At 35.3% G+C, this 10,967-nt stretch overlaps 2 protein-coding genes across 2 annotated transcripts; both read right to left on the bottom strand.

Annotated features, from left to right (window-relative positions):
- Positions 1-2,326: 2,326 nt before the first annotated feature.
- LOC138912797 (uncharacterized) lies at positions 2,327-7,609 on the bottom strand. The gene is made up of 6 exons (XM_070214125.1): positions 7,292-7,609; positions 6,481-7,230; positions 4,632-4,748; positions 4,413-4,568; positions 4,147-4,349; positions 2,327-2,414 (listed from the first exon to the last, which is right to left on the bottom strand). The coding sequence occupies exons 1-6, from the start codon at positions 7,376-7,378 to the stop codon at positions 2,327-2,329; spliced, it is 1,401 nt and encodes a 466-aa protein (XP_070070226.1). The 5' UTR covers positions 7,379-7,609.
- An 872-nt stretch (positions 7,610-8,481) lies between these two features.
- Positions 8,482-9,292, bottom strand: LOC108055290 (uncharacterized). Its single transcript, XM_017138587.3, has 2 exons — positions 9,138-9,292; positions 8,482-9,062 (listed from the first exon to the last, which is right to left on the bottom strand). The coding sequence occupies exon 2, from the start codon at positions 9,058-9,060 to the stop codon at positions 8,653-8,655; it is 408 nt and encodes a 135-aa protein (XP_016994076.2). The 5' UTR covers positions 9,061-9,062; positions 9,138-9,292; the 3' UTR covers positions 8,482-8,652.
- Between the last annotated feature and the right edge of the window lie 1,675 nt (positions 9,293-10,967).

Here is a 10,967-nt window from a genome sequence, read left to right as displayed (position 1 = left end):
CTGGCAACGTCGATCATTTTTTACAGAGTTACCTTACTGCATATCACCAAATCACGCTTTTGGGCTGAAATCATAGTCAACTTTCGTGTGTTGCCGAATTCACGAAATGGCGTTTATACAAGCACGAATCGGCCGAAAGCGTGAAATGATAGCGTGAATTCGGCATCGTATAAACACAGTAACAGTATGTGTAACCATATCAAATTTCAACCAAAGCATAGGTATAGTTCAGATTTGAGTGTGTCTTTGTTTTTGAGAAAATGGGTCGATGTAAAACAGATCTCAGAAAGAAGTTAAAACTTTATAAGAATTGTAAAATGAACGACTTTAAATAACTAAATAAATCGGATTTCTGTGAAAATATTAAGCATTCTTTGGTTATTTTTTCAATTAGTTCAAATTTTTTTATTATGTATTAATTTTACTCTGCTATAGATTGCAAATAAATTAAAAGAAACACATAAATAAATATGAACAATAAAGTTATAAGTTTACTTTTTAAAATGTCAACGTTTTTAATTCGTTTATATATATTTTACTTTTTTGAAATAATATTTCTTTACTTTCCGACCAGATTATATATTTTAAATTCTGAATTATTTTAGAGATACATTTCTTTTTTTTTCAGATTTTTAATTTAGAGTCGAAATAAAACCACGATTCATTTCGGTTAACGAAGAGGAAGAGGCCCAGAGGCTTTCCACTTGACATCTCTCACACTTTTCTCCAGCTCCAATTCTCTGTGCACGTCGCTCTTTCTCCGCTTCGCCCCAAACTACCCAACTACCCAACTACCGACTATCTTCGCTGGAGACCCACGCTATATGCATTATAATTTGAGTGGCATGTTGGGAGTGGCTTTTGTTTTGCTTTTAATTAGATTTACATTGGCCACTTTTCAGTTGCGCATCCAGTTCAGTTTCGGCCTCCGCCCAATTTCCCCCCGGCCGACGGGATTTTTCCCGGGCCTTTCATCAAGTCTGGCCTAACTAGCAATGCGCTTTGTTTATTTTGGCGCCTTCTGCAGTGCCCATTTCCCCCAGTCCCTCTTCACCCCCTTTCAACCACCCGGTTCCACTCGTCATCTTGTTGTCCTTTTTTTTCGGTTGCTCTTTGTGTTTTTGCCGAGTTATTTTCAACAGCTTCACTTTTTGCACTTCCGCTTTGTGTGTCACTAATTGCTTTTGTGTTGCAGTATTTACAATTGTTTTGATTCATTTCTTGTCCACCCCCAAAAGCCTCCTCCTGCCTACTGTCCCCCTCTCCCTCAAAACCGCCCCATGCTGCTTAATTAAATGCACTTTGAATGTCCTGTCTGCACTTGCCTCTAGGCCTTTGCGTCGTGTTCCCTCTAATCACATTCTCTAATGAAATTTAATGAAATCTTGCACTGAACTAATGCCGCAGACAGAACGGACAGGTCGAGAGTCTTTGTATTTATTAAGGAAGTATACAGAATATTTTAAAGCAATATATATATGAGTGATTCTTTGTGAAACGTATCGAGATTTTCTTCATGGTCTCAAAACGATATCTAATTTTTATGACACTATCACACCATTTAAAAAGGATTTTTAAAAAAGTTTAAAAAAAATTCATTTGACAGAAGCCAAGATATGGCGTTGCTATTTTTTTGTTTAATTCATTTATAATTTTAAATTACGCTGGATGAAAAATAAATAAAAATACTCAAAAATTATTATTTTTGCCAAGCTTTCAGATGAAAATAACAACCATAATGGTTCCAATGCAAAATACGGTCCAAACTTAAAAAAAAATTTTTCATTCGCGGTTTTCTGCAAATCGGCATTTTTAATCTTTATAAAAAAATAGTATAATGTTCTATACATAATTCTTGTTGGCTCCTAAAAGTTTCGTCATGGGACCTCCATTACTTTCTGCATAATTTAATAAAACATTAAAAAACAAAGCAATCTTTCGTTGTTATACATTAAATTTTATTAGACGAACAGTTTCGTTCTTCATGAATTCCGGGAGAACGACCGTTCCCATTTAGGTAAAACCAATAGGAAAAATGCAGTTTTGTATAACAAATAAATCCCTACCAATTTCAACGTGGGAAAATAACTTCTTGCTAATTATTTAGTTCTAAAGAAGAACACTCGAATATATAGCAACACATCACATCCAAGCTAAGACCATTCCAGGCTCCTGGTAAATAACACACCTCGTTCGGTTCATGTCGCTCCTTGATTCCCCCTGTGGCGGCGCTCCACTGTTGTTTTAAGCCTCCTTACAATGATTTGTGTATTGGGAAAATTTAAATGTCTTTAGCGAATGACTATCTTTTTAAAAGAGTTTGCTATTAGGTGTTGGAGATGATATGATGGTGCTTTTGAGAACGTGGAATGGTCTTAGCTTGGATGTAAGGTGTTGCTAACGTGTTGTTCTTCCTTAGAATTACATAAGTAGCAAGAAGTTATTGTCCCACGTTGAAATTGGTAGGGATTTATTTGTTATACAAAACTGCATTTTTATACCCTTGCAGAGGGTATTATGATTTCAGTCAGAAGTTTGCAACGCAGTGAAGGAGACGTCTCCGACCCCATAAAGTATATATATTCTTGATCAGCATCACAAGACGAGTCGATATAGCCATGTCCGTCTGTCCGTCTGTCCGTCCGTCTGTCCGTCTGTCCGTCTGTCTGTCTGTCCGTCTGTCCGTCTGTCCGTCTGTCTGTTTCTACGCAAACTAGTCTCTCAGTTTTTGAGCTATCGGGACGAAACTTTCGCAAAAGTCTTCTTTCTATTGCAGGTAGTATATATGTCGGAGCCGACCGGATCGGACAACTATATCTTTTAGCTCCCATAGGAAGGATCGGAAGAAAAAAGCTTTAAAAAATTCTAGCTTCGGTGTTTTTTGAAATATTACCTTCTACTTTTGGGGATGTTATTTTTTAAATATTTCTGAATTTCGAATTAATTAGTTAAAAAATCGGACTACTATATCATATAGCTGCCATAGGAACGATCGGAAAATTAATGGAAAAGTAATAGGAAATAAATTCTAGCTTCTTTGGTTTTTATTGTATTATCTTCTACTCTAGGATATAACTCTTTTTAAATATTTCCGAATTTCAATTTTAATTTGATCAAAATCGGACGACTATATCATATAGCTGCCATAGGAACGATCGGAAAATTAATGAGAAATATTAGAAAATTGAACATTTTTGCGATTTGTAATTAATAGGAATGATCTGCAAGGGTATATAAGCTTCGGCTGGCCGAAGCTAGCTTCCTTTCTTGTTCCTATTGGTTTTACCTAAATGGGAACGGTCGTTCTCCCGGAATTCATGAAGAACGAAACTGTTCGTCTAATATAATTTAATGTATAATAACGAAAGACTGCTTTGTTTTTTAATGTTTTATTAAATTATGCAGAAAGTAATGGAGGTCCCATGACGAAACTTTTAGGAGCCAACAAGAATTATGTATAGAACATTATACTATTTTTTTATAAAGATTAAAAAGGCCGATTTGCAGAAAACCGCGAATGAAAAATTTTTTTTTAAGTTTGGACCGTATTTTGCATTGGAACCATTATGGTTGTTATTTTCATCTGAAAGCTTGGCAAAAATAATAATTTTTGAGTATTTTTATTTATTTTTCATCCAGCGTAATTTAAAATTATAAATGAATTAAACAAAAAAATAGCAACGCCATATCTTCGCTTCTGTCAAATGGATTTTTTTTTAAACTTTTTTAAAAATCCTTTTTAAATGGTGTGATAGTGTCATAAAAATTAGATATCGTTTTGAGACCATGAAGAAATTCTCGATACGTTTCACAAAGAATCACTCATATATGTATCGTTCGTAATAATCATATATAAGAAATGGAAAGACAGTATTTCCGAAGATAGAAAAGCCTTTACACGTAGAAAAACTTTACGACATATAATAACAAATTATAAAAATAATTACGCAGATGTTGCAAAATTATTATTTATTTTCCTCAGAATTGGACTTTATAACCCAAATTACAAATAAAATTAATAAGACTACGAGTTTGACAAATCGGCCTATAAATTTTCGGGATTCCAATTCGTTTTGATTTCTGATTTCTGGATATGTTATTTGAAATTTCGGCACCTTTTCAGGATGTGTTTTTTGAATTTCCGACAGCTTTTTCCAATTTATTTGTATTTCTTTTAAGACTTTAATATTGTCGCTAGCACTTGAACTTGGCAAATCAAAAGAAATTAGATGTAGACTCTCATCGTTCGCATCTAAAGTTTCATCGGTTCCATTAGACTGCAAGAGGCTAACCAAACGATCTTGCTCAATTTTCGACACATCTGGTAATTGCGAAGATTCGACTTCACGCTGTTATAAATTGCCGACAAGATAATTAAAGTTAATATCACATAAATTATGTAATTAACTTACCAGCTCCTCACTCGTACTTGGTAAATCCAAAGGAATTGAATGTAGACTCTGATCTTTCGCACTTAAAGCTTCTTCAGTTACATTTGACCCCAAGAGACTAACCAATCGATCTTGCTCTATTTTCGCTTCATCTGAGAGTTGCGAAGACTCGATGCGCTATCAGGAATTCAAAAGAAAAAAAATATTATATCACGAAAATAAATGATGTAATAAACTTACCAGTACTCCTGCCAAGGAAGTTTGCAAGGCCATCCCGAAGAAGAAAAGTATTAGAACGTATTGCTGCATTGCGTTCTCAAAAACATCTACCTTTACGCAACCAAATAAGAATAAAGACTGTTTCGGATGATGAGCTGCTAAAATTTGCCGGGTATTTCTACACCTTAAATATGAGATGCTTGATTCGGGATTTGATTATCTAAATCGAAGGCGTAAAAAATGATTGCCCAGTAATTAATATACATTAAATATATTCAATGCTTTCACTTTCAAAATATGTTTTGAATGAAAAAAAAAACCAAACTTTGGTTGAGCTTTCCCTAGAATTCAAATCCAAAATTAAATCAGAAAATATTATCAGTAAATCCGTAAAGGAACATTCACACATGAGTTGCGTTGACTATTTGCTCTCTTTGCTGAACACATACATATATATGTAGAAATATTATTCATTATCAATTTCCGTCCAATTCTGTCTGGAAACCCCACTAAAAATTTTAAAGGGCAGCAATTGATACACAGAAAAAAATATGACAAAATATCAAATTGATATTTGTTGGTTAATTTGATCTTTTTTAAGGATCAAGTTTCGTCATATCATTCTAACATGAAGAAATATTATTTTGATCTTATTTCATATTAATTTTTGAAAAAAAATACTGAATTCGGTATTTAAATCAAGTATATTTACAATTTATATGAAATCGTATGACTTTGATATGAAAAAATATGAAATGTCGTTTCGAATTTAGTTCGAAAGGGAGAAATAGTGTTCCACAGTTTACAACACTGTACCAATGTGAGATTGTGCAGCACTGCGAAAACAGCTGGAGCCCAACTTTGCGACCAAAAATATTCGAGAACAAGGTGTTTTTATTGTCAAATGAAATCAATTTATTTTTTTATTGAGTGCTAAGTCGAAACATTACAAAGTTGTGGTGATTTTAACTTTGCCGTCGAGTTAGCACACAATTTAAAGACATTTCGGTTCTGAATGTGCGTGTGTGTGTGTGCCGGCCGCAGTTTTACGTTGTGTATGTCACAGGCAAAACTAAAATAATAAAATATTGAAGATTTTGCTGGCCCACCTGTACATATGTACACCGACTCAAAAAAATGTGAAATGATTAGAATTAAATTGTTTTAATATAATATAAAAATTTCTGTTTTACTGGGGGGTACTAATATACACGAAATAATATCATTTTGATGAACAAAATTGATATAAAAAATATCATTTTGATGACAAAAATTGATATAAAAAATATCATTTTGATGACCAAAAAGTTCAAATGTTATTTTAAACACTAATCTTTCTTAAGATTGAATTGATATTTAAAAATATCAACTTGATATTCTCGAAAATATCAACTTGATATGTTCGAAATATCAATCTTGCATTAATTAATATCGGCCCAAATTTGATATGAAATAATGTTAACTTGAGTGCAATTTCATATCAATTTTTTTTTCTGTGTAGGTAATACCTATTAGGTATACATATATTAAAAATTCGTTTACATTTAATTTTTTTAGCTAGACTTTTTTAAAACAGTTTAATGTTGTGATGTTATTTGGGCAGCCATATTATTTGTACATCGTCGTGGTAAACATCACTATTCGATTCCTTACTTTCCAATTTTGCCGGTGATATTATGGCCTCGCATATATAAAATTTTATGTCTGAGCAGTCAGCTTTACTCATATAGAGATCTATTGGGACCAATTCCACGCAATCAATAAACCAAGAAATCTGCGGCTGACCCCTAGCCCATTTAAGAAAAGAAGCATTCCTGGTGGTAATTTCGTACGCAAACTGGTCAAAATATGTTTCGTCATTGATATTCACCCAATAGTTAAAGGACGGCAATAGTTCTTCTGTTAGCATGGCCCATTCCTGTTCATTTTGGATATTCACCAGGCTGGCATTAAGTGATCGACATCGATTTCTAGCTGCATACCAGTCTAAGAATATATCGTTTTCAATATAGTAGTACTTTTCACCAATTTTGTTGAAAACAACTTTCGGTTTGTCACTTAACTTTGACTCAGCAACTTTAGTCTCATCTAGTTTGTTGGATTCATTAATCTCTTCCAAGTTTTCAGGAACCTTAATCTCTTCCAACTTTTTAGATTGAGGGACCTTAACCTCCTCAAACTTTTCAGATTCACCAATTGTTATCTCCTCCAACTTTTTAGATTCACCAATCGTTATCTCCTCCAACTTTTTAGATTCACTAATCGTTATCTCATCGAATTTCTTAGATTTCGTATCTCTGGCATTACTTGCGACCAGCTTTTCGATGATAGAAATCTTCTCAAAAAGAACGTCATATGTCGATAATAATTTGGTTATACGGTTACTTAACTCCTTCTTCAAGTTATTTTCCAGTTTGTCAATCTGATCAAGAATTCTCTCAAGAGAAAGTTTTTTAGACTTTGAGTTTACATCGTCCAGATTAATTGTTTTCTCCACATAATACGTTTTTTGTCGGTTTTCCAAGCGGATAACTCTTTGCTCCAAACTTTCGGCATCAACGATTTGACGAGCTTCCAGCCTCACTAACCTTCGTTCAATGTAGTCGAAATTTGTTTGGTACTGTCATGAATTTAAGAGGAATAAGTATCATTTTTGAGACTGGTTCCCAGTTTAAGCTTACCTGTTCGCTCGTGGAAATGATTTGCCTGGCGAACCCGAAAATAAATAGAAATACGAGGTATCGCATTTTGTTCAGAAAACACAACATTCGCGCAGCAATAGAACATTAGGACTGGAAAAGTGTGTAAAACTCAAATATTACTGCATTTACAGGGCAATAAATTACGATTAGTTGATTATTTTGTGGCCTAGTCAATAGCGAAAATAAAATTGATAACAAATTATGTTGAAGTCAATGAAATAACATTAAATATGTTAGCAGCATACTAATTGATAACAAATTATGTTAAAGAATAGAAATGATATGTGTTTTTTTTGTGTATAGATTGTTTTCTTATCTCTAAACGTTTCTAATTTTTCGGTACTAATCTTTTGCTCTATTTTCGTGACATTCACACGCCTTGCCTTCTTGTTAATTACCCCTGTCATTGACTAATTTTTATTGTTTGTATTTCATTTAAAAATATTTTAATATATTTTACCATTGAAAATGTAGTAAGCAAACGACCACTAGCTTAACCAAAAAATAGTTGGCTACTTATTTTCTCCTTATTGATTTTTAGTTTTGCATTCAATTCACAACTAGCAATTTAATTAGTTGCAGACCAAAGTTAAATGAGGAAAATAACTCAACGCTTTTTTCAATGGTGCGGCATAATGAGCGAAGCAGGAATATCCAGTCGCTGATGAGGCTGCTAATTCAAAACCGGAAAAGCTTTTAACCAATTTACATAATTTACCCCGGCTCAGTCCAAATCGTCTGGCCGGCCATTTTTCTCTTGGCCGGCATCAACTCGCCACCCAACGACATCTTTAAAGAAATTAATTAATGAAATGTTGATTAACTTTTGCCAGCCAGCCAAGTTGAGTTCCGCCTTTGCCCCTCTCTCCCTCCGTCATTCCCCTCCGTCTGAGATTTATGTCAAGGCATTTATCATGGCTCCAAAGGAGTAAACAAGTCCTGGGCGTTGCAGACTTTTCAAGGAGCAGCCGCATGGGGCGTGAGCATAATCCACAAAATTATGCGCACTAAAGCTATTTACAATTCGTAAAATTTATTTTTAAAATGTTTACAGTGGGCGTGGCGGGGGGCAGGGCGAGCTTTGGTTCGGTTTGGTCTCGTTTTGTCTGGCAGGACCTCCGAATGGGATGAAACGGCGTGGGCGTGGTCGCCTGATGGCTTGTCCTTGTCTGGGGCTAATTAGCGTGACTGCGCCAAAAAAGCAGAGTGACATTTGCAAGGGTCAGCTGGTTGAAAAAAAAAAAGTGTAGGTTGCAGAATATCCAATGCCCTTGTATACAAATTTTATATTCATTTTTTATAAATTATTATTTTATTCCTTTTGAATTCCCAGAAGTTATTTATTCCCTTTCGAATGACTCATATCCCGGTAAGAGGTCCTTGCGAATTGTAATTCGGGGAGTCTTGTACCGATTGAAGTAATTGGGATCCACAATCAGCGGAAATTGATTATTTCCTGTGCCCAGCACCAAGGGATTTTTGGAAGCTGGCAACCCTGGCAAATTCAGAGGTTCCATAGGGTCTGCATCTTCGTCCCACGACTTAAAACCGATGTGGCGCATCTGGTCCACTATCTCCTGTTCCAAATTGCTCTCGTCGTCCCAATCTGCCAGAGTTACAGGCTTATCGTACTTTCTTCCAGAACATTCACGAAGATATCGCATCACATCCAGCTTGCCCCGATTTTCCAGCTCTTGCTGCTTGGCTTTCTCCTTGGCAGTCAGTTGTTTAAACGAATACTGGTCCATGACTGTGGTTCACAAATTAAAAAACCCAGGGTTAATAATATGTTGTATTTGTTAGAGATATTTTTGAAAAAGAATACTTTTAGGTTGGTCAAAATTTTATTTCCTAGCTGGAGCTGCTTTGTCTACGACAGTTAGTTATGAACTAAAAATAAAATTAGTTTTCAGACAAATGGTCGACTGACAAATGTGACAGGTTAGTCCAAGGCTTGGTTGTCTTTGTTCAAGTATCTTTGATTTTAATAAAATTAAATTGAAACAGGTTGAACTAAGTAGCCTCCTTTAATTTCCTTGAATTCGAAATGACCAAATTCCACAAAGGGTATTTAATAGCACATTTGGCATCGCGCATCGCATCTCGGTGCCCGTAATGCGATTAATCATTGTCCATTGGATTGTTTTGAGGGTCGCCCATGGAACTCGTCAAGTTGGCCCTGGTTGTTGTTACTGTTTCGCCTGATTGATTTATGTTTCTAAGCCCATTGTTTGGCACAGAAATGTGTGGGGTGGGGATCCCCCCGCCGAGAGGCTTAATTAGTTTGACCCAGGTGTTTGCGAGGCGAATGGCCAAAAGGAAAAGGTCTCAAGCTACAAGGGCTATTAGTCAAAGTCGTGTGATAAGTCACGGCGAAAGGCTTAACGCTCAAAGCAAAGGGGTGGATTTATCGCGGGTCTGATTATAGAATTGCATAAAAAATGGTCGGCCAATAAACCATTTGTGACGTGCTATTCATACCTTTTGTGCGGCCCAATAAATAACATGACACAATCTATGGCAAAAACATTATTTGGCAATAAAATGGAAATCGATTCGAGCCAAAGTTGACAAATGGCGGGCAAGGAACAAATGGAGCGCCGTAAGAAAAATAATATCAACTATCAAGGATTTCCCTGCTTCTGCTTCTGTTCTTCCATCTTTTGCTCCTTTTGCTCCAGCTCCTGGCTGCTGTGACAATTTACATGGCCCAATTGCAGTCCCCTTTCCCAGCATTTTCCGCTTTCCCCGTCCCCGCCTCAATGGCTTTTCCATTCTCCCAATTGCCCTGCCACGTCGTTCAAATTGAAATTTTTCCGAAAAACCCCACTCGTAAACTCACAGGACACACGTATGTGTGCTTGGGACATCCTTTTGTGCTCCGCTCCCTTTGTACTTGTCATTTATGAAAATTTGTTTATTTTCGTAATGCTCCATTTGCAAATGTAGCCAAAGTAAATATTGCAGATGCACGGAGATGGAGTTTCCCTCTGTGAGTTATTTTTTATGGCTCTGACTGCGAAGCATAATTCACGCGCCTTTTGTTAACATTTACATGACCCCCATTGCTCTCTGGATATTTATTGGGGAAAATGCGCTGTCATATTATAAATACGCTGAAAAAATATATACATATTTTTGTTGATTTAATTAAACAAAGGTGCGTTTCTTTCATTTGCAATGCATTAAAAAATATGTGTTATTGTACATACCATTTCCATTACGGCTGACACTTTTATTACGAATTTGTTATTGAATTTACCATAATTAAATTAGGCATCTGCTTTCAGTCACTCGCTGAAGCTTAATTATTTTTTCAGCATAATTAGTAAGGATGCACATTTATTTCCAAGAATTAAATTATTTTTAAATTTGCCCCTCAAAAATATTTGCAACTTTCTTTTGACACTTTTACTCTTTCAAGTTACATTTTAACATATTTTATTTAATTTCATGCGGTTTTAATCTCATTACGAAAATCGTACCTCCCTTTTTATTTGAATTTTTTTGCCATTCGTACTTTGATTAAATATTCATTATTGGTAATAAATTCTCGTATAGATTTAATAACATAAATTATAGCATAAGCTTTCAGCAAGGACACGGTCCTGCGTCGGCTGCCAGCCAACAACAGCAAGGACAGTTAAATTAATTG

This window comes from Drosophila takahashii, chromosome 2L (assembly GCF_030179915.1).
Source record: "Drosophila takahashii strain IR98-3 E-12201 chromosome 2L, DtakHiC1v2, whole genome shotgun sequence".
Taxonomy (NCBI): Eukaryota; Metazoa; Arthropoda; class Insecta; order Diptera; family Drosophilidae; genus Drosophila; species Drosophila takahashii.
Note: the sequence above shows the minus strand (reverse complement) of the source record. Positions and strands in the feature narration are given on the sequence as shown.

Excerpts from the sequence above, each read along its gene's own strand:
- LOC138912797 (XM_070214125.1), bottom strand. The coding sequence starts at position 7,378 with ATGTTGTGTTTTCTGAACAAAATGCGATACCTCGTATTTCTATTTATT. Across the intron at positions 4,749-6,480 it reads TGCCGTCCTTTAACTATTGG|TCTTTATTCTTATTTGGTTG; the intron begins GTGAATATCAAT and ends CATCCGAAACAG. Across the intron at positions 4,350-4,412 it reads CAAGTACGAGTGAGGAGCTG|CGTGAAGTCGAATCTTCGCA; the intron begins GTAAGTTAATTA and ends AATTTATAACAG.
- LOC108055290 (XM_017138587.3), bottom strand. The coding sequence starts at position 9,060 with ATGGACCAGTATTCGTTTAAACAACTGACTGCCAAGGAGAAAGCCAAG.